The sequence below is a fragment of the Neofelis nebulosa genome, chromosome 3 (assembly GCF_028018385.1).
Source record: "Neofelis nebulosa isolate mNeoNeb1 chromosome 3, mNeoNeb1.pri, whole genome shotgun sequence".
NCBI lineage: Eukaryota > Metazoa > Chordata > Mammalia > Carnivora > Felidae > Neofelis > Neofelis nebulosa.
This window is the reverse complement of record NC_080784.1, coordinates 124,263,190-124,290,886: the sequence shown is the minus strand read 5'-3', so window position 1 is coordinate 124,290,886 and position 27,697 is coordinate 124,263,190. Positions and strand designations below refer to the sequence as shown.

The window sequence follows — 27,697 nt, the reverse complement described above, 5'->3', positions numbered from 1 at the left end:
TATCAGAGGTATATTATGAAACAATGTATTCTTTTCCATTATACATAATCATTAAAAATGCCAGAAAGCCAGAGCACTGCACTGAGCCATATAACTTGGAAGAATTAAAAAAAAAAAAAAAAAAAAAAAAAATCTTCCCAGGGCAGCTGAGTGGCTCATGAGGTTAAGTGAAGGACTGACTTGATTTCGGCTCAGGTCATCATGATCTCGCAGCTCCTGAGTTTGAGCCCCCAGTCTCACTCTGCACACTGACCACGTGGAGCCTGCTTGGGATTCTCCCTCTCTCCCTGACCCTTCCCTGCTCGTGTTCTTGGTCTCACTCAAAATAAATAAATTAATAATCTTCCCTTGAAAAACTGAAGTCAAATGTTTTACAAAGATTTCAATAATTTTTAATATTGACACAAATACAAGATTTTCACAGGAAAGAAATTCATGCTCATTTTTTTAATTGATTTCCAACATGAAATCCCCACAACTATTAAGTTTTGATGCTGACAGAAAGATTAAGAATATGATGACAAATTGGGGCACTGGGTGGCTCAGTCAGTTAAGCATCTTGATTTCAGCTCAGGTCATGATCTCACAGTTCGTGGGATCGAGCCATGCGTGGGGCTCTGTGCTGACAGGACAGGGCAAAGCCTGCTTGAGATTCTCTTTCTCCCTCTCTCTCCCCTCCCCTGCTCATGCTTTCTCTCAAAATAAATATTAAAAAAAAAAAAAAAAAAAAAAGAACATGATGACAAATTAACAGTCAACTTTTTACCAAAAACCTCTGTAGAAATGAAACCTGGAAAAATCCCCATGCTTTTTTTTAATAAAGAAAGGAATTATGTTCATAGGAGAATTCATAATGTTTGGAAAAAAAAGAAATCACAAAGGGTAAACCGAACATTCTGTGACCTATGACCAATACATAATTTTAATACAAAATTTAAAGTCAAATTTTACTAATTTAAATGTAGTGAAAAGAAATTCCCAGTTAACACTGACAACATTTTGGGGGGAAAACAACAGGCAATTTTTGCAAGGAATAGTATTTACCAAAAAAAGTGTCAAAACATATACATGTGGGTTTTAAATATGGACAAAATTAAGATACTATCACTTGAATTTCACTGAAAATGTTATGTACAGTGATTACAAAACATGCACAGGATACACATATACCACTTGTCAATGCTCACTGAACTATTATGGGTGTTACATATTCATGTTATGTTATGGTTTTAAAATAGAAAAAAGACTTAATATTCTCATTTGATAAATGAACAAAATGCCACACACCAGAATTCAGGGTTCTGGTGATTATATACTCCATTGCTAGGAAAAAGAATTTTACAGAAATTAAAAAAAAATATGAACAAGACACTAAAAACCACTAGAGTAGTTCAAGATTATTAAAGTGTTTATGAAAACACAAGGAAAATAATGATCTACGAATCCAAGTATTTTTTTTTTTAATTTTTTTTTCAACGTTTTTTTTTTTTTTTTTTTTTTTTTTTAATTTTTGGGACAGAGAGAGACAGAGCATGAACGGGGGAGGGGCAGAGAGAGAGGGAGACACAGAATCCGAAACAGGCTCCAGGCTCCGAGCCATCAGCCCAGAGCCTGACGCGGGGCTCGAACTCACAGACTGCGAGATCGTGACCTGGCTGAAGTCGGACGCTTAACCGACTGCGCCACCCAGGCGCCCCCGAATCCAAGTATTTTTAAAGCTATAAATAACAGTACTTCTGCTTTTAGTTATCTCAATATTTTAAAGGAAGTGTACAAACAGCAAAACTTACCCTATATGTGTAACAGCCTCTCTGTTTTCACATTCAGTAGTCCATATTGCTATCTTATCACCTTTAGCTCTAACATTAACAACAGCTCCACATACATCATCACTGTAGTCATCAAAAGATTCTCCAATAAGGCACAGCAGCTTAAAAAAAAAATTAATCCCAAATTAAATAGATTATATACTGCTTATTAAACTGCAAATGTCCCTTATGTATGTGTATACATACAAAACTAAGAAAGTTTCTAAATCAAGTTGTCTTCTTGAATGTCTAAATTATATTTATGTTTATAGTTCTTTGTCCTGACTTTTTAAGAATTCACATGTTTCTTTATTTAATAACAAGAACACTAACAGTTGTTTTAACTTTTTCAGCAAATGGGGCAATTGATATCAGGGGACATATAAAAGGCAAATTATCTTAATATTCATTTGCTCTGCTGCTGCTTATACTTGCCAGCAAACAAATATTAATAGAATGACTGAAGAGTTGTCATTATATTAAAAATAACCAAATAGTTACTCATGGTTAGATTAACTGCCTCTTGTTCTTGCGGTTTTTCAGAGCCATTTTTTAATTTTTTTTTATTGTGGCGAATATATATAAAATTTACCATTTAATAAAGAATTTTTAAAAATTTACCATTTTAACCATTAAAAAAATTTTTTTGAGTATAGATGACACGTGACATTAAACCGCTTTAACCATTTTTAAGGGAACGGTTCAGTGGTGTAAGTATATTCACAACTATCACAACCATCCATCTCCAGAACTTTTGTCATCTTACAAAACTTTAATGTGGAATTCTAAAATGGTATTTACTGATAATCTCCCCCAAAAGCAAAATTAAGTCTCTCCATTTACCAAAAAAAAACCTCCTATTCAAATATTCACTAACTGCTTAATTAATAAGTGCTAACTATAAGCAAGACACTGTGCCGAATGCTGAAAATACACAAGAGACTACTATCATCCTTATTCCTGACAGCTTGGGGTTTAGGACTTCCCACTATACAAAATGTCAATTATTTCTTATTTAATTTACATCTTATAAAGCCAAATTTCCAGATTATATCATAATATAGAAGATGAATAATACCAAGCTACAATTTCACTGTTTGCTTCACTGATATAAAAAATTTAGTATACAAAGTAATACTCTAACATGGTTGTAAAAACTTACATCATATAAAATGTGAGGCTCTATAATTTTGAAGTTAATGAAATGACCAGGATGAGCTTACTGTGGAAGGTGAGAGTCAACTGCCAATCACTTTCTATCTGATCTGTAATGTGGTACACGGTTTCACTGTACCAGTATGTAAAATATACAGTATTCACATGATAGAACAAAATTAATTGCCGGCTTAGATTTTATAGGGTGGGCATTCTTATCTTTTCAATTAAGTAATCAATGTAAAATGCAATGCAAAGTAAGTTTTAATATGCCAAAACTACTTTATAATTTTAAAACCTTACTGTCTCTAGCCAAAAGCGATCCAGATCACTTCGTCTCTGCTGTTTGTTCAATGTAATTAACCATCGTCCTCCTCGTTTGTTTTTCTCATCTTCCCACATAGGCTCAATACCATCCTAAAAAGTTAGTAGATAACAATATCAGACAAAATTGTTACTTTAACTGAAGAGATCACTAGAAAGAGCAAGCAACAACTCTGTCAACTTTTTACTTTATTCTCCATAAAACTTATTGATGTAGTGGGGGGGAAAGCATACAAGAATTAAAGCCAGAAGCATGAGATTGGAGAATTAGAGACTTGACTTAGATACTTCTAGCTATCAAACCTTGGATTTCATTTAATTTGGAGGTTCTTAAACACTGAGTAACAGATAACTTTGAAAAATTACATACATTTCTATGCCTAAAAAATGTATGTAAAAATTATGCAATTTCAGAGTTAATGAATGCCCCTCCACCCCCCTACCACTTGACAGAACCCACTTATAAATATCCCAAGGACCAATGCACCCCAAGTTAAGAATTCTTGACAAACTCTGGACTTACTTTGGTTTACTCAAATATATAAAGAGACTAGACTGGATATCAAAGCGCTCTGCAAAAATCAAAGACAGTGTGTACCCAGAATCAGACTCTCAATTTCAATTATTTATAGCAATAAGCCAAAATTGGTTAATGCTAAAGTCTAGTAAAACTAATTTAATTATTCTCCAAACCTCAGAGCATTAACTATTCCTAAGTTTCTGACAAGAGCTCTTAATGAATCCAGTCTTAAAATATATGAAATCACCGATTAAACATACCTTAAAAAGTGAGTAGTCACAGCCAGGCATTAAATTACTAGACAACTGGATGTGGTTGTACAGACTAGGTAAAACAAAAGGACAATTATAAACATAAAATATGTAATGCAGAGTTTAGGTGCTCACATATACATTTAGAGAATATGATAAAAATCAAAAGATAAAAGTTTATGTTTACTCGTTTTTCTATTGAGTCAATTTCTGAACTGGACCAAAGAGATACCTTAATAATGGTCAGTTCAAGAATCAGCATTTGATGATTTTCAAGGCAATATTTTTAATGATTTTATTTTGACAAAAGTATATTTTGATGTATTAGTTAACTCAATGCATACATATGTATGTATGAGAATCTGAGACTAGGTGGGATGAAGTGGCTTTAAGTACGTGAAAGAATTTATGGCGCTATTAACAAGTAGTTTTAAACACATAAGAGGATGCCTGGGTGGCTCAGTCGGTGAAGCGTCCAACCTCGGCTCAGGTCATGATCTCACAGTTTATGAGTTCGAGCCCTGTGACAGACTCTGTGCTGAAAGCTCAGATTCTCTATCTCCTTCTCTCTCTGCCCCTCCCCCAGTTGTGTTCTGTCTCTCTCTCTCTCAAAAATAAATGTAAAAAAAATTTTTTTTCAGCACATAAGACAAACCAAGAGAAAGCAAGATACACTTCCCAACTCTCAGGACTGCATGACTGAAATAAAATAACACTAATATCCATGAAGGTATCCAAGAGTAGAACAGACCAATGGGTCTCAAATATCGCAATCATTACTAGTCAGTCAGCATAGCAATCATTTGGGAAGCTTTCAAAACAAAACAACAGTTCCAGGACCTACTCCTTGTGATTTTAATCCCTTAAACATAGGGTAGAGGGGCACCTGAGTGGCTCAGTCGCTTAAGCCTGACTCTTGGTTTCAACTCAGGTTATGATTTCACGGATCATGAGCTCAAGCCCCGCATCTGACTCTGCACTGACAGCACAGAGCCTGCTTGGGATTCTCTCTCCTTCTCTCTCTGCCCCTTCCCTATTGGCACTCTCTCTCAAAATAAATAAATAAATGTACTCTCTCTCTCTCTCTCTCAAAATATCAATGTAACAGAGTAACACTTGAGATGACTTAGATACTCACTAGCCTGAAGGTAGAAGGCTAAATCATTTGATCTTCTAAAGTTTCTTATAGCAAAATTGTTATAAAATTGGCAGCAGAGTAAGAATGCTTTGCCTGTCTCCAATATTAGATGCAGAAATATGATCTTTACTACATCTGCAGACCATGGACAATGCTGTTATCTTTAGTCAGATTCTCTTGATGCTATTTTAAACAAGTCTAGAAATACTTCAAGTAGTCTTAAGAAAGATTCTGGCATCCTTTGAATCATATTCCACAGGGTAATATATAAATTCAATTTGGTGGAAGGGAGCATAAGGCTGAATAAGGTTTGTCGAGTTACTCTACTTAACGGTCACTCTTCCCAAACTACATTATCACTGGCAGCTCCCTCTAGGCAACAACAGAGGCCTGGATACTAACAGTAACTACAAAATTAGGACCACTACTTTATAAAATTAATGGACAGGGTGGAGTAGCTGTCTTCAATGGCATTCAAGGTAGATATGACCAATGCTTCTTTATGTGCCTCCTTTCTCCTTCATGATGCTCTAAGGTCTCTTAGCAAGTTTACAGTAATGAAAATTTGTAATGACACAATCTAAACAGAATCAGAACACTATAGACAAAACTGCATAAATCCCAAAGGGCTCAACAGTTGTTTACCACTACATAGGCCAGAAAAAAATGAGAAATTAACAAGTGCTTAGATATTCACAGAAAGCTAAAGGATTCCTTCATATGTCTAAATTACACTATAAAAGTCCACTATGCAATGACATTGCTTACACATAACTAAAGTGTGCAGCCATATTCTAAATTAGAGGCCCACTTAGAAACCTCATTATGTACAATGGTGAAAGCTAACCAAACTAAATAAACGCAGCTCTGATTCCGTGGGGGAAATGGTTCAAGACTCTTGCTCTTCCTCCTCCATAGGAGACTTGGTTTAGAAGACTCAAATACAATTAAGGGAAAAAAAATCATCTGATGTTTTGATGAAGGGCAAAATAACCTTAGTTTAACTAGACAACCAGATTTATGAATAACTGGGGATTTAAATATAGTTTCATTACTTAAAAAAAACAGTCAATGATTGCAATATGAAGTGACCACTCTTAAAGTGCCTACTTGCCTACTTCACAATTTTACAGTTTTCTCTAATTATTCTATGCTTTTTTTCCTCAGTGATTCAAACATATACTAAATGTCTATTATGGGCAAAGCACTGGAAAGATACAGAAGAATATTGTTTCTGTCCTGGAGGAAGTATACATATATGAATCTTCTGACAATCTGTTCTTAGTGTGGGCAAAATATACTCAGGCATACGGTTATGTTAATACAGAAGAGCTGCTCATTGATTCAATACAGATACATGATCTAAAAATGCACCAGATGTACAAATTAGAATTTTTAGGTAACTGCTAGTTAATTTACAGCTCTTAAAAATCTTTTTAAACAAGTTTTATCTTTGAAATGGAAATTACTTTCCAAATAAAATTACATGCTAAATTAACTTTGTTTTAAAGAATCAGTATTATAAAACGTCTTGAAAAGACTTTACAATTTTATACTGAGTCAAGCAAAGGTTTGACCCCCAAATCTGAACTTTTTGCTAAATCTGAAACAAAATCTCAAAGGTATTTCAACTATTCTTCTTGAAGTTGATCAACTAACATCAAAGACACTTGGACAAACCTGAATTTTGAGGACTTCAGTTTTTTAAATCTCAGAATCCTTACTACAGGAAATCCCAGATGTTATACCAAAAAGAATTTGCACAAATGGGAACCTAACAAAGCTCTGGAGTATAGGACAGATGTATCTAGGCAACCAAGAAAAGGACATGTTCCAACAAACTGTCAAAGTTCTAGAAGCAATAAAGGACTTTCAAGAGAAGAATCTTTTGGGACAAGGAATAAACAATATACACAGGGCTAAAGGATGATGAGACTGAAGCTTTCTAAATGATGAGAAATAATCAAACAGTTGTGAGGAGATGGAAAAACAAAAAGGTAGGTCTACAGATGAGTATTTATTAACTATTCACCGTCCCTTCATTTTATGAGTGATTTAAAATGAAAAATTACACAGTTCATAAAATAAACATTCTAAAATGGTTACTTACGCCCAAAAGTCTTCAACAGTATCAAACTTAGAGATCAGCCGAAGGTTTGCTTGCCAAGTTTTGCTTTTATCATTTTTAAAAAACCAGAGTGCCCATCTACAAGTAAAAAGTCAGTGTTAAAAAAAAATGGTAGTTTTATTACACTCACATTCCTAGCAGCATTCTTCACAATAGCCAAAGGGCGGAAGCAACCCAAGTGTTCACTAACAGATGAACAGATAAACAAAATGTGGTATAAATAAACATACAGTAGAATACTTATCAGACTTAAAAAGGAGATTCTGAGAATGAACCTTGAGGACATTAAGTGAAATAAGTCAATCAAAAAAGACAAAACATTATGATTCTACTTGAATTAGGTACCTAAAGTAATGAAACTCACAGAGGCAGAAAGTAGAATGGCAGGGGCTAGAAGGAAAGGGAATGCACAACTGTTTAATGAGTACAGAGTTTTAGTTATGTAAGATGAAAACGGTTAAGATGGTAAATTTTATGGTATGTGTATTCTAACACAATTAAAAATTTGTTTTAAGAATAATTTTAAATGGCAGGTTACACTGGCAAAAAATGAGTTTTCTTTCATTTTTAAAGTATGTATTTTATACCTACTTCATAACAGATTCTCTGCTATACTTTACAGACCCATTGGGGCTCATCCCGCAGAGTAATTCACAGAAATGTAGTAGAGAGACAATTACAGTGTGCTAAGTGCTATAACCAAGATATCAAGCAGTTACTCAAGAAAAAAGAGTGGAAGTACTTAACCAGAAAGGGAAGTAGGGACAAGAAGGCTGGATCTTTAGAGAAATGAAAAGGTATTAGCCAAGAGGGGATAATGGGACTTCTAAAAAAGAGGGGAAACTATTAATAAATTCTGTTTACTCAAACACACCAACAGGAAAATAACAAAATAAAGAGATTCATTGAGTAATGCTACCATAGATATATTCTGAAATAATGTATACTAGTTTCTCCATATCTGTATATACCTGTTAAAAGTTTTATTCTAATACCTGGAAGATAAACTCCTGTCATATCAAAGTTATAATTAAATATCCCAAGATAACATCTTTAGTACAATTATGTTGTCTGAATTACTATACCTAAGGTAACTCAAAAGGAGAATTTTATTTTCTCATTGACAAAAATGTTACCAAAAGATAGGTTTCCAAACTGATACATATATATATATATATATATATATATATATATATATTTCATAACTCCATGATTAATGTTTGGATAATCAGACATAAAAATGAGATGCATTTCAACATCCACTTGATAATCTGAATTTGCCAACCCACTATCAAGGAAGATAAAAAAGAAAAAAGGAAAGGCATAAAAATTATTAAACATAAATGTAAGGTCAAGTACTATACTTTGGTCTTCCAAAATTAATTCAATCTTTCCTCAAAAAATTAAAAACTGAACTACCATATCGTCTAGCAATTCTACTTCTGGGTATTTATCGGAATAAAATGAAAACACTAACTCAAAAAAAATATATGCACTCTCATGTTCATGCAGCATTACTTACAAAGTCAAGATGTGCAAACAACGTCAGCGTCGATCAAAGAATGAATGGATAAAATAAGTGTTGTATGTACGCAACGGATATTTATTCGCCCACCCCAAAAAAAAAAAAAAAAGGAAGAAATCTTGTCATTTGCAACACTGAATGGACCTTGAGGGCATTATGCTAACTAAGTGAAACAAAGACGACAAATACCATATGATCTCATTTATATGTGGAATCTTAAAAAACAAAAAAACCAACCTCATAGACACAGAGAACAGACTGGTTGCTAGAAGTAGGGGTAGGGTGAAAAAGGGTGAAAGCAGTCAAAAGGTAACAAACTTCCAGTTATAAAATAAATAACTCCTAACTATGTAACATACAACATGGTGACTACAGTTAGTAACAACGTATTATGTGTATGAAAGTTGCTAAGAAACAATAAAAGTTCTCATCACAAGGAAAAAAACTTTGTAACTCTATCATGGCAGATGTTAAGTAAACTTTCTATAGTGATCATTTCACAATATGCATAAATACTGAGTTGTGTGCTACACCTGAAACTAATATAATAGGTCAATTATATCAAGTAAACATGATACCAAAATTGTCTTTTTGTCTTTTTTACTGCACTCAGCCATTAAACATGCAAAAATTTATCCTAATAATTAGATGACTAGGCAAAAATGTTGTACAAGAATGTTCTTAATACTGGAAAATTTGGAAACATCTTACGTGCCTTCAACAAGGGATCATTTAAATCACAGTTATCAAAATGTGGTTTGCAAGACACTTAGGGGACCCCCAGACCCTTATCAGAAGATGTGATAAGTAAAAACTATTTTCATAATAATGCTAAGGCATTCTTTTACTTTTCACTGTGTTAACATCTATACTAATGGTACAAAAGCAATGGTGCAGTGAATCTGCTGGTGTCTTACAAAGTTTCATACAGTGGGACCGAACTGTATTAGTAGTCACTATACCCTTTATTATCACCACCTCTCACAGTAACAACAATGTTTTAGCTAAGAATACAACTGGTGAAGCAGTAATTATTGGTTTCATTAAATTTCAATCTGTATACAGTCTTTTTCATACTCTGCAAAAAAATCAAAAACGACAAAAAAACACTTCTGCACACCAAAGAACAATGCTTAAAAAACTGAACTGTGAAGTGAATTAGCCACTTTTTTCATGGCACACCACTTTAACCATGACTGACAGATAAACCATGGTTATTTCTTGAAAATGAAGTAGTGAGCCTGATGCTTTACTGTGGGCTTTCAGGAGAAAAATCAGAATTTTGGATATCCTGCATGTGCCCCTGTTGAGCTTGACCAACTTACTAAAGTTTAGTACTAGTGATACAAATATTACTGTTTTGATACTATATAATGAAAAGTATCAATATCCAGAAGATCTGTATAACTCACTGTTTTCCAAATGACCAGTGATGTTGCAAAATCATGCATGAGTAAAAGATCCATTCCAAATGCAAGACAAGCCAATAGATTTTTTTAACATAACAGAGTAGGAACAGAGTAGGAAAAGTTCTTGGAGGGGCACCTGGGTGGCTTAGTCAGTTAAGCGTACAACTTTGGCTCAGGTCATGATCTTAACCGCTCAAGAGTTCAAGCCCGTGTTGGGCTCTGTGCGGACAGCTCAGACCCTAGAGCCTGCCTCAGATTGTCTCCCTCTCTCTCTGCACCTCCCTGACTCATACTCTGTCTCTCAAAAACAAATACTGGGGAAAGAAAGAAAAGAAAGAAAAGAAAGAAAAGAAAGAAAAGAAAGAAAAGAAAGAAAGAAAAGAAAGAAAGAAAGAAAGAAAGAAAGAAAGAAAGAAAGAAAGAAAGAAAGAAAGAAGGGAGGGAGGGAGGGAGGGAGGGAGGGAGGGAGGGAGGGAGGGAGGGAGGGAAGGAAGGAAGGAAGGAAGGAAGGAAGGAAGGAAGGAAGGAAAAGGCTCTTGGATATGGTTTCAGATTTTACATTACAGGTGACCTATAAGAAACCTAGTATCAAAGAAGAATAGCTATCATTAGCTTAAAAGGCTATTAAAAACGCTCTTCCATTTTCCAACCATGAATTTGTGTGACTTCACATTTTCTCATACTTAATATAAAACAACTTATCTCCTCCATAGACTGAATGCAGAAGCAGCTATAAAAATACAACTAACTTCTATTAAGTCAGGCACTTGAAGGGATTTATAAAAATGCTATACTTCCCATTATATTTTTAAGATATTTTTTTCAGATAAAATATTTATGTTGGGGTGCCTGAGTAGCTCAGTCAGTTAAGCATCCAACTTCAGCTCAGATCACGATCTCACAGTTCATGAGTTTGAGCCCGGCACAGGGCTCTGCAATGACAGTGCGGAGACTGCTTGAGATTTTCTCTCTTCCTCTGTCTCTGCCCCTTTCTCTCTCTCTCTCTCTCTCTCTCTCTCTCTCTCTCTCAAAATAAATAAAATATAAATACTTATGTTAACATACAATGGATTTTCTAAATGAGTATTTAATTTTACACATTCTCGGCTTTTTCTAACATAATAAATGGAAATAGATAAAAATCTATATAACCAAAGCTTTGTGAAGTCTTCAATAACTTAAAAAAAATTTTTTTAATGTTTATTTTTGAAAGAGACACAGAGACAGAAAGCAAGCAGGGGAGGGGCAGAGAGAGAGAGAGAGGGAGAGACAAAACCAAAGCAGGCTCCAAGCTCTGAGCTGTTAGCACAGAGCCCGACAAGGGGCTCAAACCCACGAACCGTGAGATCATGACCTGAGCCGAAGTCTGGCGCTTAACCTACTGAGCCCACCCAGGAGCCCTTTCAATAACTTTTAGGAGTATAAAAAGGCCATGAGACCAAAAAGTTTGACAACTCTGACTTAAGTAACATATACATATATAAAAGAGACTACCATGCAGTTATTTAATAGAATAATTATGTGGGTAGGGGTGCCTGTGTGGCTCAGTTGGTTAAGACTGACTCTTGGTTTCAGTGCAGGTCATGATCTTTCTCGGCTGTGAGAAGAGCCCTGTGTGTTCAGCATGGAGCCTGCTTGGGATTCTCTCGCTCTCTCTCTCTCTCTCTCTCTCTCTCTCTCGCTCTCTCTCTCGCTCTCTCTCTCGCTCTCTCTCTCGCGCTCTCTCCCCCTCCCCCACTTGCGTGCACATTCTCTCTCAAAACAAATAAACAAACTTTCAAAAAAAAGGGGGGATAATTATGTGGGTAAAGTTATCCCTAAGACATCGGACATGAAACCCAGAGCCATGGAGGAAAGGTGATATTGGACTACATAAATATCAAAAACCTGTGGGGTGCCTGAGTTAAGCATCATCCAACTCTTGATTTTGGCTCACAGTCATGAAATCATGAGATCAAGTCTCCCACCTGCCAACGCTCCCCCCAGCACTGGGCATGGAGGCCTGTTTGAGATTTTCTCTCCCTCTGCCCCTCCCTCCCCCACCAAAAAAAAAAAAAAAGACGTGTAAAAAACATAATTCCACAGACAATGCTATAAGACAAATGATTTGGTAATTCATTTTCAACCTAATGCCCCACCTGGATGAGTTAGCATCCCTAATTATAGTGCTTGGAATTAAACTTTAAAAGATACCACCCCTCCACCTCAACAGACAAAAGAAATGAGCAGACTGTCCACAGATAAAAACAAAAATGATAAATATGAAACTGCTTTGGAACTTCAATAAAAGAAATGCAAACAAAATGACAAGACATTGGTTTTATAAATCAGAATAGGACCAGTTCATCTGGTCCTGAAAAGACTGATGGCACCAATTGGCAAAGATGTAGAAACCAGGAACTCTCAAACTGCTAAGAGCCTAAACTGATAAAAGGAGGATAATTTGGCAATTATCTACAAAAGTTAGTCTTTAACCTAAGAAATCTGAAACTTCTATAAATATATTCACACAAGTGCACAAAAACATATAGGAATGTGTACACTACAACACTGTAAATAGAAAACAAAAAAAATCTACATACTCATTAATATAAGCTTAATATGACTATATATTCATTTACTATAAGGCAGTAGTTTAAAATAATGAGCCCAAATCTGCACAAACAAAAAAGGTCACCTGTATAAAAAAAAAAAGATATGTACATTGAAAAGCTCTGGAGGGGCGCCTGGGTGGCTCAGTCGGTTGAGTGTCTGACTTTGGGCTCAGGTCATGATCTCGCACTCCGTGAGGTCGAGCCCCGCATCAGGCTCTGTGCTGACAGCTCAGAGCCTAGAGCCTGCTTCCGACTCTGTGTCTCCCTCTCTCTCTGTCTCTGTCCCTGTCCCTCCCCTGCTTGTGCTCTGTCTCCATCTCTCAAAAGTAAATAAACATTAAAAATTTTAAAACAAGAAAAAAGAAAAGCTCTGGAAAACTACAAACCAAATTTAGCACTGACTACTCCAGAGTGAAGAAAAGTAAAATGGAGAAGAGAATATCTGAGGAAAATCAGAGAACATTTACTTTATATACTTGTACTCTAATGATTTGCTTTCTTATAATTATTATAGATTAAGTAAATAATGAGGAAACTACCAAAATGTGAACATAAAGCATCCTGGAATATTTTTCTAAATGATGCTATTTTACACAAGAAGTGCAATCATAGAGAAACTGAAATCTTCACAGCCCATTTTAGGATTAATTAGTTTGTCCACTGATGACACTTAAAAAAAATTTTTTTTTTAATGTTTTATTTATTTTTGAGAGAGAGAGAGAGCGCGCGCGCATGAGCGGGGGAGGGGCAGAAAGAAAGGGAGACACAGAATCCAAAGCAGGCTCCAGGCTCTGAGCTGTCAGCACACAGCCCGACGCAGGGCTCAAACTTGCAAACCATATCAGGACCTGAGCCGAAGCTGGACGCTCAACTGACTGAGCCACCCAGGCACCCCTACTGATGATGCTTTAAAAAAAAAAAATTTTTTTTTATGTTTACTTACTTTTTGAGAGAGTGGGGGGTGGGGGGGAGACAGAGAGAGAGGGAGGCACAGAATCTGAAGCAGGTTCCAGGTTCTGAGCTGTCAGCACAGAGCCCGATGTGGGGCTGGAACCCCAAAACCAAAACCATGAGAGCATGACCTGAGCTGAAGTCAGTCGCTTAACCAACTGAGCCACCCAGGGGCCCCCGTATGACACTTTTCAGGACTCCTCAGATTTTATTCAAACTGTGAGGGATTATGTCTTGATTACTCTCCCCAACGACAACACTAAAAACTGGGCTTAGCACAGAAGGCATACAGAGTGGCTTTTTTATAAGATAATACTAAAAAGATGAAAAAATACCTTAAGGGGTTTGGTGCTATTAGGTTGAATTATATGAAATTGCTGCTAATCAATAGTTCAACTTTGGTATAATGCTTTCTTGAGGATAGATTATACCTCTATGGACTATCTGATCTTTGATAACTCACTCACTAGCTGACAATGTTCACTGTCCAGAGCATTAATTTCTTCCTCGCTACAGGATATGCTGAACTACAGGTCTCCTATGAAAAAACTACATAAAACACATTTGTGAGTCTACCAAGATAATGAGAAACGATAAGAGATACTGCAGATTCAGTTACAGACCACCATAATAAAGCAGATATTGCAATAATGTCAACTGAAGTTTCTGGTTTCCCACTGCACATAAAAGTTATGTTTATACTATACTGTAGTATAGTAAGGATACAATAGGATTATGTATTTAAAAATGTTTATGTTTCAATTTAAAAATATTTATTGCTGGGGGTGCCTGGATGGCTGAATCAGTTAAGCATCCGACTCTTGATTTTGGCTCAGGTCATGATCTCACAGTTCATGAGTCTGAGCCCTGCTTGAGGACTTCTCTCTCAAAATAAATAAACTTAAAATGCTAACCATTATCCAAGCTTTTAGTGAGTCACCTTTTTGCTCATGGAAGATCTTGCCTTGATGTTGCTGGCTGCTGCCTGACCAGTGGGTGGTTACTGAAGGATGGGGTGGCTGTGGTAATTTCTTAAAGTAAGACAACAATGAAAATTTGCTGTCAACACTGATTGATTCTTCCTTGGACAAACGATTTCTCCATAGCATGCAATGCTGTTTGATATTTTACCCACAGAGCTTCTTTCAAAATTGGAGTCAATCCTCTCAAACTCTGCTGCTGCTTTATCCAACTAAGTTTATGTAATATTCTAAATCTTCTGTTGTCATTTCAACAATCTGCACAGCATCTTCACCAGGAGTAGGTACCATCTCAAGAAACTATTTTCTGTGCTTATCCATAATAAGCAACTCCTTACCCATTCAGTTTTATGATGAGATTATAGGAATTCAGTCACACCTTCAGGCTCCAATTCTAATTCTAGTTCTCTTGCTATTTCTACCACATTTGTAGTTACTTCTTCCACCAAAGTCTTGAACCCTTCAAAGTCATCCAGGAGGACTGGAATCAACTTCTTCCAAATGCCTGTTCATGTTGACATTTTGAGCTCTACCCATTAATCACCATGTTCGTAATGGCATCTCAGAATGGTGAATACTTTCCAGGGGCACCTGAGTGGCCCAGTTGATTAAGCGTCTGACTTTGATTTGGGTTCAGGTCATGATCTCACAGTCTGAGTTGGAGCCCCTCATCTGGCTCTCTGCAGAGCCTGCTTTAGATCCTCTGTCCCCCTCTCTCCCTGCCTTTCCTCCACCCACGCACTCTCTCCCTCTCTCAAAAATAAACATTAAAAAACAAAAAACAACAGTGAATCCTTTCCAGAAGGTTTTCAATGTACTTTGCCCAGATCATCCAGAAGAATGACTATCTATGGCAGCTATAGTCTTACAAAATGTATTTCTTAAATAGTAAGACTTGGAAGTCAAAATTACTCCTAAGCTGCAAAACGGATGTTGTATTAGCAGGCATGAAAATAACATGAACCTTGTACATCCCAACCAGAACTCTTGGGTGACCAGAATCATTTTCAATGAGTAGTATTTTGAAAGGAATCTTTTTGCTCTGAGCAAGTTTCAACACTGGGCTTAAAATATTCAGTAAACCATGTTGTAAACAGAAGTGCTGTTATCCACTTTATTGCTTCATTTATAAAGCACAGGAGAGTAGATATAGCATTATTCTTTAGGGCCCTAGGATTTTCAGGATGGTAAATGAGCACTGGCTTCAACCTAAAGCCACCAGTTGTATTAGACTCTAACAGGAAAGTCAGCCTGTCTTTTGAAGCTTTGAAGCCAGGCACTGACTTCTCCTCTCTAGCTATGGAAGTCCATCTAGATGGACTAAATCTTCTTCCACTAAAAGGCTGTTTCATCTACACTGAAAATCTATTGTTTAGCGAAGCCAGCTTCATAATGATCTTAGCTAAATCTTCTGGATACTTGCTGCAGCATCTACATCAGCACTTGTTGCTTCATCTTGCCCTTTTATGTTATGGAGATGGCTTCTTTCCTTAAGCCTCACAAACCAAACCTGTGTTAGCTTTAACCTTTTCTTCTGCAGCTGCCTCACCTTTTTCAGCCATCACAGAATTGAAGAGAATTAGGGCCTTGCGCTGGATTAGGTTTTGGCTTAGAGGAATGTTAAGGTTGGTCTGATCTTCTATCCAGATCATTCAAACTTTCTCCATTTCAACAGTAAGTCTGTTTCACTTTCTTATCATTCATGTGCTTGCTGGAGTAGCACTAATTTCCTTCAAGAACTTTTCCTTTGCATTCACAACTTGGCTGTTGAACAACAGGTTTAGTTTTTGGCCTCTCTCGGCTTTCAACATGCCTTCCTCACTCAGCTTAATCATTTCTAGCTCTTGAATTAAAGTGAGATGTGTGGGACTCTTCCTTTCACCTGAGCACTTAGAGGCCACTGTAGGGTTACTTATTGACCTAATTTCAATATTGTGCCTCAGGGAATAGGGAGAACAGAGGAGAGGGAGAGAGATGGGGGAACAACTGGTCAGGAAAGCAGTCAGAACACAGACAACATTTATTAAGTTTGCCATTTTATATGGGCATAGTTCATGGTGCCCCAACACAACTATAATAGTAACAAATCAAAGATCACTGATTACAGATCACCATAACAAACACAGTGAAAAAGTTTGAGATATTGTGAGAACTGCCAAAATGTGAGAGACACAAAATGAGCAAATGCTGTTGGAAAAATAGCACCAACAGACTTGTTCAATGCAGGGTTGCCACAAACCTTCAATTTGAAAAAAAAAAATGCAGTATCTGCAAAATCCAATAAAACAAAGTATGCTGTGAAACATACATAGGCTTATAGGATCTTTAAAAGTCTTGGGGTAGGAGAATGAAAGGAACTTGAACACTTATATATCCCCAGAAATTAATTCCAATTTACTTTCCTCCAGATTCTTACAATGTTTCTGCATTGCCTTTTTCTTCTCACCATCAGCTCTCAGTACATTCATTTTAATTTTCATCATATAAACCATAAAAATACAAACATACTGGTAAGTGGTGGGGTGGTGTTAATGAGCTATAGTCAACTGTAACTATGAAACTCAATTCATTTTTTTTTTTTTTAAGTAGGCTCTGCACCCAACATGGGGCTCACAACCCCTGAGATCAAGAATCACATGCTCTACCAACTGAGCCACCCAAGTGCCCCAAAGCTTAACTCATCTTAACCTCTCCTCTTTTCTTCTAACTTGGCTTAAATACAAACTAACAGGAGTGCCTGGGTAGCTCAGTTAAGTGTCCGACTCTTGATCTCAGGGTTGTGAGTTCGAACTCCACATTGGGCTCCACAATGGTTGTGGAGCCTACTTTTAAAAACAAACAAAAAAAAAAAACCAACCCACCCACCAGACTCCACATCCCTTAGAGCTTTTTCTCCTTCACACCCCAACTTTAAGTTGCTTATCTTCTCTATAACACATTTGTATACTTTCTATTCACTATGCAAACTACTCCAATCTTTTTCCATCATCTACATTCTACTAAATTTTCTCCTACATTAGCAAAGAATTTGCCATTCAATCCAATGGTCATTTTGAAATGTTTATTACTCAATCCAATGGGTATGTGACCTTTTTGTGGCACATACACTATTGACCACATACCTGTCCTTAAAACAAACCATTTTCTTTGCTTCTCTGACCACCACTCTAGTTTATACAGTTTATATGTCTAAACCCTTCATAGGCATTCTCCCTCCAAAAAAATCCCTTACATGCTGGTATCCCAAGCCTCTGTCTTGAGTCAAGTTCACTTTAAAGAGAATTCATGTACTACTAGTTTCACTCACCACCAATTACTGGTGAACTTCAAACCCAATGTCTCAACCAGTTCTTTCTGAGCTCAAGACTCACACATAACACTGCTTACTAGAAACAGGTTATCCAAATGAAAATGGAATCCTCAACCTAATATATTTAAAACTAGTCTCACCCAGTCATTCACCATTTACCTTACTGCCTAAGTCAGAAAAACTTGTATGTCAGAAGGCTTACCTGTTCTGTAAAGGATGTTTAATATAGTGTTCTGGGTTAGCAACCTCCTGATTAGATTCTGTTTTCTCTTCTTCTGAAGGTGGGGGATTAGGAGTAGGGGTGGTTTCCTAATGGAAAATAATAAAACATTATTTTAAATGTCTTAACTATGATAGCAATACTCTAAATCAACTTGAACTAATATTGCCAATATTCCCTTTCTAAGGAGAAAGAATTACAGAAGCATTTCATAAAATAGACCACAGACCAAGCTCTAAGAAAAGCACCAGACTCTCCCATTCTAGCCATCTCTGCACTAAGAGCAAAGGGTTTCTCAAGTTTAAAAATACAGTAACAATATTATATACAGTTATCTTTCACTTACCCATTTTAGTATCAGAAAGACTGTTAGACACCATACAACAAAATTAAGGAAATCAGCTGTCTTTCTTAACATACCATTAAAGTACTATGTACGATTTGGAGAATGGGGGGAATACAACTAATGTTGGAGAGTATAACAGCTTTATAAAGTGACCAAGTCAATACTATACAGGTCTTTCCTTCATGTCATACTGTTATATAGTAACCTAAAAGTTCTGCAACTTCTGTCATTTTCACCTAGCCCTAGGCAAAAAAGCCTAGTTCGACACTGGCTTGAACTAAATCTTCTTCTTGGTTAGACATAATTAATATTGTCATCTAAAAATGTCAGGGAAAAAAGGAGCTTGTGGATGATCTGTGTTCACAGCTCATGTAGCTCTTCACCCTGTTATAAATTATGGTCAACAAAACAGAATTCCAAGGAAAGGCACCAGAAGCTAAAAGAAAGCTGATTTTGTTCAAAAAGGGCACCACAACAAGAGTCTAGGAGTCAAATTTAAACCAGCAAAACCCTCGAGATATTATGTTCACATTAACAAGATTATGTAAATCAGTTATGTAGGATCTAAAAGATCTAACAGATAGGTGGTAAATATTCAACTGACAAAACACATTTTTCTTAATAACATGACATGTCCAGGAATTAATTTCTACTGGCCTAAGAAATTGCTCACAGCAGGAGCTAGGTCTTGATTTTGCTCATAATTATAATGCCAATGAGCAAAGTGCTATACTCAATAGGAATTTATTGGTGTGATCACTTAAGTAATAAATTTAAATGTTTACAAAGCAATTAAGACCCTAAAATTTACATAGTCAATGCTTTAAAAATCACTTTTTACTGCATTTTTCCATCACAGTCAATTTACATCTTCGTATAATTACCAAAAACTATTCCTTACCCCAGTAGCTTAAAATTAATGACAGTCTCCAGACAGGCAGTCTCCATGAATAAACAGGGAACAGTTAGGGACTAACAAGGCAGGTGGGCTTTGGGGGACAAAGTACTAGAGAAAAATGGGCTGCAGAGGTGTGAGCCTCAAAAAATCTACGTAAAAAGCCCTCACAGGTCCTTGGCTAGTTCAAACTGTGACATTCAGAGTACAGGAACAGCTGAGCCAAGACTTCAGAGGCGAATAACATAAGACTGGGTTCAGACCAAGCCAGAGTGGGTGGGTGAAATCCTCAGCTTTCTGATGAAATCCTAGAAAGGCCATGCCCTAGGAATCAGGTGAAACATATCTAACAAAACCTAAAACCAACCTTTGACAATATCAAGGTAATCTACCTATAAATTAAGTGCCTCAAAGAACCAAACTCTACACTCTTCAGGAGAGAACATAATCCTGTGTCTCTATGAATGTTATTTACAATACCCTACCAATCAAACATTACTAGACATGTAAAGAATTTCTTAAGTCACTAATCATCAAGAGATTAACCTGTCCACAGAAAGACATCCAAGCATGATCCAAATAATGAAATTAATAACTATGATTACTATGGGAAAATACAAAGTCTTAATAATCAAGATTGTTACAGTAAAATAGAAGAAAAGATAGAGAGAAAGATGAAAAAAACAGAGTATTTGAAAATGAAACTGAGAGTGTCTAGGTGGCTTAGTCAGTTAAGCATCTGACTCGGTTTAGGCTCAGGTCATGATCTCATGGTTCCTGATTTTGAGTTCTACACTGGGCTCTGTGCTGTCAGTGTGGAACCTGCTTAGAATTCTCTTTCCCTCTCTCTCTGTTCCTCCCCACCTTGTGTGTGCTCTCTCTCTCAAAATAAATAAACTTAAAAAAAAAGGGAACAAATCTATTTTAAAGGAACCAAATGGAGATTATGGAACTGCCAAGTACAATGTCTGAAATTAAGAGCTCTCTTAATTTGATTAACAAGAAATTCAACTCAGCAGAATAAGACTGGTGAAATCAAAGATAAGTCAACAGAAGATATTCAAATAGAGAGAGGGGGAAAATAGATGCTAAGAAACACTGGTATCAATGGCAGCCTAACTATGAAGAGAGCCCAAATGCCCATCAACCGATGGATAAAGATGATGTGGTAAATACATACACATACACACACACACAAATGGAATATTACTCAGCTGTAAAAAAAAAAAAAATGAAATCTTGCCATTTGCAAAAACGTGGATGGAGCTAGTGTATTATACCAAGAGAAATAAGTGAAAGAAAGACAAACACCATATGATCTCATTCATATGTGAAATTTAAGAAACAAAACAGGTGAACATATGGGAGGAGGGAGAAAAAAGAGAGGGAAACAAACCATAAGAGACTCTTGACGATAGAGAACTGAGGAGTTGGAAGGAAGTAGATGGAGGATGGGCTAGATGGGGGATGAGTACTAAGGAGGGCATTTGTTATGATGAGCACTGGGAGTTGTATGTAAGTGATGAATCCCTGAATACTACTGCTGAAACCAGTATTACACTGTACGTTAACTAAAATTTAAATAAAAATTTGAAGAAAAAAAACACTGTGGAAGAGGTTTATTAAGTTCAAAGACAAGATGAGAAAATGGGACAGAAGCAATACATAAATAATGACCAAAATATATAGTATCTCATCTGAAACTCAAGTCACAGACTCAAAAACCTGAAGGAATTCCAAGCAGCAAAACACAAACAAAACTGTATCTGGGCACATCAGATTCAAACTACTGAAAACTAAATATAAAGAAGCCATATTAAAAGCAGTTAGGAAATCGGTGTTGGGGGCAGATGGGTGTTTCAGTTGGTTAAGCACCTGACTTTGGCTCAGGTCATGATCTCACAGTTCATGAGTTCGAAAGTCCTACATTAGGCTCTGTGTTGACAGCTCAGAGCCTGGAGCCTGCTTCGAATTCTGTGTGTGTGTGTGTGTGTGTGTGTGTGTGTGTGTGTCTGCCCCTCCTCTACTCATGCTCCTTCTCTCTCTCTCAAAAATAAATACTAAAAAAAATTTTTTTAATAAAAATAAAAGCAGTTAGGAGGGAAACACACACACACACACACACACACACACACACCCTAACTTTCCAACAGCAACTATGGAAGCCATAAGACAACAGAATATCTCCATGCTGAAAGAAAAACTGTCAACCTAGAATTCAATGCCTAGGAAAAATATCCTTCACAACCCACCCCACCCCACCCCCACCCCACATACACACAGGTCCAACATAAGGGGAACACCAAAGGAAATGTTTTCAGGCTAGAGGAAGAATAAGATCCCACTAGGAACATGAAAATGCAAAAAAGGAATGAAAAGCCCTGCAAAAGGTAAATCAGTGGGTAAATATGTAAGAAACTACAAATAGTTTAAAGGAACAGTAACAATGATGTTTTAGGGAGTTTAAAATATTAGTGATTGGTCCTAGCAAAGGACAGAGTATATATATGGATTTGTGAGGTTGGGTATGCAGTATATTCTTCCTCCAAAAGTTCAGTAAATTCTCTTATCTAAAAGACAAGTAAAATGTACTCATAAGTTCCAAATCCTCAATACAAACCATACTTTCAGAACATTTATTTACACAGTTTATGTCAGCAGCACACTAAAAAATAATTAATTACAGTATGAGTAATTACAAGTTTCATGAGGTCCAAAATGTCACCTAACTCAGTATTTTCCTTTCTTTTTGGTTACTCAACTCTTTTCACAATTAGGGGAATGATGAAAGACTCAGATGGTATAAAAAGTCTCTGGACACATAGAAATTGAAAGCAGTTAATAACAGGAAAAAGTATATTCAGTTCCTAGAATTTAAAAAAAGTTTCTTTTAAAATTTAAAAGCCCTACCTTAATTGATGTTTTAGTCTTTATACTAAGAATATATAATTTTAGATTTTTCTTATAACCAAAATACTCAACTTTAAAAAATGTGTCTGTGGATATATGAATAAGTATAATTTAAAATCTTTCAGTATTCACTTTTAATATAGAAATATGCTAGGTGTTAAGACAAATACTCTAAAAAAAATATTAACCATAGACATTCATCTTTTCAGTAGTTAAAACCTCTTTTTCATAACGTAAGCAGTATTGATGTTTCTTTTATTTAGTCTTTTAAGTTACTGTGTGCAGTTTAATAGTCTTCTGTTTAAAATTTTAACTTAAGGATTTCTCAAACTCTTCTAATAAAGCAAAAATGGTTTTAATAGCCAATTATTTTCAAGATGGAATACAAAATACTCTATGAAAATATTCATATGGCACAAACCAAATCTAATAAGATTTAGAAACCACTTCATGATAGAAATTACCTATGAAAACATTAACATTATACAGGGCACATTTTCAAAAAAAAAGAAAAAAAGGCATATTTTCTTGGCATACATTTTCTCATTTAGGTCATATTTTGTTATGACCATCTACTTTTCTTAGCAGTCCATTCTTTTTTTTTTAATGTTTATTTTGAGAGAAAGAGAGGAACAGGCACACACAAGCAGGAGGGGCTGAGAGAGCAGGAAAGAGAATCCCAGAGGGCTCCGTGATGCCAGCACACAGCCAGACACGGGGCTCAGTCTCAGGAACTGTGAGATCATGACCTGAACCAAATTCAAGAGTTAGAGGCTTAACTGACTGAGCCACCCAGGAGCCCCTCACCAATCCATTCTTAATCAGCAGAAATTTAAACCAAAAAGCTTACTATCAAACACTCACCTTCTAAGTTTCTTGCAGTTATGTTGTAAATTACTGCAAAGGAAAAAAAAAAAAAACAAACTTGGGACTATTGAGGCATGCCTCATTAAAATCATTTCCTGCTAATTTCTTTCAACTTATTATTTTGTTGTTATAAAACCTCTTAAGTTTGATTCACATAATCGGAATTTTTTTTAACTGAGATAAAACATTAGAAAAATAATATCATTGTAGGCTATTTAAAACTTTCAGGCTAATTCAGTGGGGGTAGTCCATTCTACAGGGAAAGTCCAATTTCTAAACAACCTCTTGAATCTATGGCAACACATACAATGAGAAACGATGTCCAGAATGATGGCCATACTATATTAAACTCTTTGATCAAAAAATGATTTATAATTACCACCATATGCCAAACCAGAACAAAGAAATACAATTTATTTTTTTTTCTAAGGGACTGAAACAAAAAAACCACTTTCGTTCCACTCTTAAGCATAAGCCTGTAACAAATCTCCAAATTATCCATTATTTGTCCTAATTTGCAAAGTACTTCTAATATAAACTGAATTTGAAAATAAAATTATCTTAAAATTTTATCTCCTCTTAAAACTATTTGTAAAGTTATTAACTACCAAGGTTTCTGAGACTTAAGATTACCATGAAATAGGTACAGGAGGGCTATGTGGTATTTGTTAACAGCAATTTCACAAAATTCTCTCTGAAAGCTCCATAGCAGGGGTTTTCATGGTATGTTTAGCAACTGATTCAATCAGTTATTTTTAAATGTGGAAGATCATCAAATCAGCAAGGAACCAAAATTATTGTATGATTGTAGAAGAACTAAAAAACATTATTTTATAACCTGTCATTTTTATTGTTGCTTTACATATAGAGCAAATAATAAGATAGTTTCAAATTTACATTCAATTTAAAAACAAAATTCTTCACCGCAAAGTTCCACAACATTCCTATATCTACTCTCTCAGCTTGATAGTCTCCTCTGTAAGCAAATTTCATTGGAAATTACATCTTAAATACCCATGCTTTACCAGTGTTTCTAAATTTTAAAATTATGCAAAAACACAAAAGGCTAATTTAACAGATTATAGCTACTCTCAAAGTAATGAAATACATTCTTTCCAAGTTGTTATTTAAATTCCAATTAACATACAGTGTAGCAGTAGTTTCAGGTATAGAATTTAGTGATTCAACACTTAACATACAACACTGGGTGCTCATCACAGCCCAATGCCCTCCTTAAACCCTTCCCTCCACAGACCTCCCCTCCAGTAATGATCAGTTTGTTCTCTATAGTTTAGAGCCTGTTTCTTGGTCTGCCTCTTTTTTTAAACCCCTATTTTGTTTCTTAAATTCCACATATGAGTAAATCATGTTTTTCTCTGACTTGACTTACTCATCTTAGCATAATACTCTCTAGCTCCATCCATGCCATTGCAAACGGCAAGATTTCTTTCATTTTTTATGGCTAATTATCCAGTGTGTATACACACACACACACACACACACACACACACACCACATCTTCATCCATTCACCAATGGACGCTTGGTTGTTTCCCTAATTTGGCTATTGTTGATATTGCTATTAACATTGGGGTGCATGTATCCCTTCAAATTAGTATTTCTGTATCCTTTGGGTAAATACCTAGTACTACAATTGCTGGATTGTAGGGTAGTTCTATTTTTTTTTTTTAAAGAAATTTTTTTAATGTTTTATTTATTATTGAGAGAGAGTATGAGCTGGGGAGGGGCAGAGAGAGAGGGAGGCACAGAATCCAAAGCAGGCTCCAGGCTCTGAGCTGTCAGCACAGCCCACTGCAGGACTCGAACTCGTCAACTGTGAGATCATGACCTGAGCTGACTGAGCCACCCAGGAGCCCCTAGGTAGTTCTATTTTTAACTTTCTGAGGAACTTCCATACAGTTTTCCAGAGCGGCTGCACCAGTTTGTATTCCCATCAGCAGTGTAAGAGGGTTCCCCTTACTCCACATCCTCGCCAACACCTGTTGTTTCCTGTGTTGTTAATTTTGTTCCAAGTAATCAAATACATTTTTAACTTAAAAGACAAACTATACTTGAAAAACTATTGTATAAGACATTTCAGGTGGTGAGAATGGGGAGCACAAAGCCATGAGATAGTGCAGTGCTTAACTAGAAGATGGTAAAGAACCAATGAGACTTAAAGAGTTCATGAAACCAAACACACACTAGAACAGTGGGCTGAAGGGAGATTGTGAAAGGCCTCAAAGGTCAGGCTAAAAGTGTACCTTTCATCTTGTGAGCAATGGAAGCCATTCATTGACAGATCAAAATGATTAAATACTGATGACAAGTAAGGGAATAGAAAAGACGACGAGTTTAAGTGCAAAATATTAAAACTGTTTTTGGATTTGCTGAGTTAATGAGATTCAAATAAACAAGCTGTCTTATAATTCAGTGGTCCCAGGGCTCAATAGGTGTCATAGCAAGAGAAGAAAGTTGGGGGGGGGGGGGGGGGAGTAGAGCAAGGGTGGGACAAGTCTAATAATTAGCCACAAAGAAATCTCCAGCAACTTTTGAATGTTGCTACAGCATGGTAGAATGTAGTAACATTCTGCAAAAACCAGCACATGTACCACACACAATATTAACTTTGTGGGTCAATCCTAATATTATAAAGCTACTCTGTAGATACAGTATTATCTCTCTAATCTGACTAAAGTTTAAATTCTTCCTTCTAGCCATGTTCAATTCTACACTGCTTTAATTCCAAAACCATGGTGTGCTTTTTCATGGTTATGAACATTCAAGATTTTTCATTAACTCAACCCAAACACACAAACTATCTCTCCTTAGAAGTAACAATGAGCCTTACCCTCAGGACACCCAATTAGTGTCTTCCATTGCTTCAATGAACAAATATTACTACTGAGAACTTCCAGAGTCTCCCAACCCCCCACACCTTTGGGGCATCCCCTAAACCTTAATTTGAAGTAAGCAAAAATCAATAGTTCCCTTGGCACTAATAAGTTAGGTGTTTTTTTTTTTGTTTTTTTTTCCCAACGTTTTTTATTTATTTTTGGGACAGAGAGAGACAGAGCATGAGCGGGGGAGGGGCAGAGCTCAGAGAGGGAGACACAGAATCGGAAGCAGGCTCCAGGCTCCTAGCCATCAGCCCAGAGCCTGACGCGGGGCTCGAACTCACGGACCGCGAGATTGTGACCTGGCTGAAGTCGGACGCTTAACCGACTGAGCCACCCAGGCGCCCCAATAAGTTAGGTTTTAAAACAAAGTGTGGTCCACAGACTTCTGCTGGTTGTAGTCTACAATGAGGTTAGGTATAGAAATAGAAAGTAGGGGTGCCTGGGTGGCTCAGTCGGTTAAGTATCGGACTCTTGGTTTTGGCTCAGGTATGATCTCAGTTTGTGAGATCCAAGCCCACATGGGGCTCTGTGCTGACAGTGTGGAGCCTGCCTGGAATTTTCTTTCTGCCCCTCCTACCACCTCCAGAACGTGCATGTGTGCGCTCTCTCAAAATAAATAAATAATATGGAACATAAACACTTAGAATACTTGATAGAAATCTGACAGTATTTTTGTACCTGGTCACACTAAAAACAGCAAATTCAGGCTTATATTTTTGTGCATTTTTTTTCACTTTTATCCTATTTCCATGATTTACAAAAACATTACATTAAAACTGTTTAAAAACAAAATAGAGGGGCGCCTGGGTGGCGCAGTCGGTTAAGCGTCCGACTTCAGCCAGGTCACGATCTCGCGGTCCATGAGTTCGAGCCCCGCGTCGGGCTCTGGGCTGATGGCTCGGAGCCTGGAGCCTGTTTCCGATTCTGTGTCTCCCTCTCTCTGCCCCTCCCCCGTTCATGTTCTGTCTGTCTCTCTCTGTCCCAAAAATAAATAAAAAACGTTGGGAAAAAAAAATTAAAAAAAAAAAAAAAATAGAAAACAAACTCATGTTCTGCTAGAGTATGAGAAGCACTGGTTTAGGTCACATACTCTTGAGCCATGTCACCCAGATTAGAATCCCAGCTCTGCCATTCACAGTTGTATAATTGCAGGCAAATTCAACAGAACAACAAATAATGGATAATGATATTATTGGTAACCCATTTTCAGTACCACTTTCTCATATTCTCCCTTCCTTGCTTCACTACTTTTCTTAGCAGAATTAGAAAAGACCAGTTGCAGAATTAACAGAAATATAAATGCTATTATGGCAAAGATAACTGCAATTATCTCTACAAATTACTCCACATTTCAGTAAACTGAAGGCACTACATACATTAAAGATATGAAATAATGAGAAGAGTAAGCAAATAAGAACAGAAAAGGATGGTGTTTTATGACTTTTAAAGTGGTAACACCCATCCTCA

General features: G+C 36.5%; 1 protein-coding gene and 1 long non-coding RNA gene across 6 annotated transcripts in view; one reads left to right on the top strand and one right to left on the bottom strand.

Annotated features, from left to right (window-relative positions):
* Window positions 1-27,697, bottom strand: part of EIF4E (eukaryotic translation initiation factor 4E) — a 54,198-nt gene that overhangs the window by 7,094 nt on the left and 19,407 nt on the right. For 4 of the 5 annotated variants that reach the window (XM_058721844.1, XM_058721843.1, XM_058721845.1 and 1 more), the window contains 5 exons: window positions 18,296-18,402; window positions 7,307-7,402; window positions 4,068-4,131; window positions 3,267-3,380; window positions 1,791-1,930 (listed from right to left, as the gene is read on the bottom strand). In XM_058721844.1, the coding sequence (XP_058577827.1) occupies window positions 1,791-1,930; window positions 3,267-3,380; window positions 4,068-4,131; window positions 7,307-7,402; window positions 18,296-18,402 (521 nt within the window). Of the gene's footprint in view, window positions 1-1,790; window positions 1,931-3,261; window positions 3,381-4,067; window positions 4,132-7,306; window positions 7,403-18,295; window positions 18,403-27,697 lie in introns of all 5 variants that reach the window. The other variant, XM_058721846.1, reaches the window with a different exon arrangement.
* The window catches only part of LOC131507297 (uncharacterized), a 35,210-nt gene continuing 14,538 nt past the window's right edge, over window positions 7,026-27,697 (top strand). Inside the window, exon 1 of the long non-coding RNA XR_009259432.1 lies at window positions 7,026-7,193. This is a non-coding gene — a long non-coding RNA (uncharacterized LOC131507297). The remainder of the gene's footprint in view (window positions 7,194-27,697) is intronic.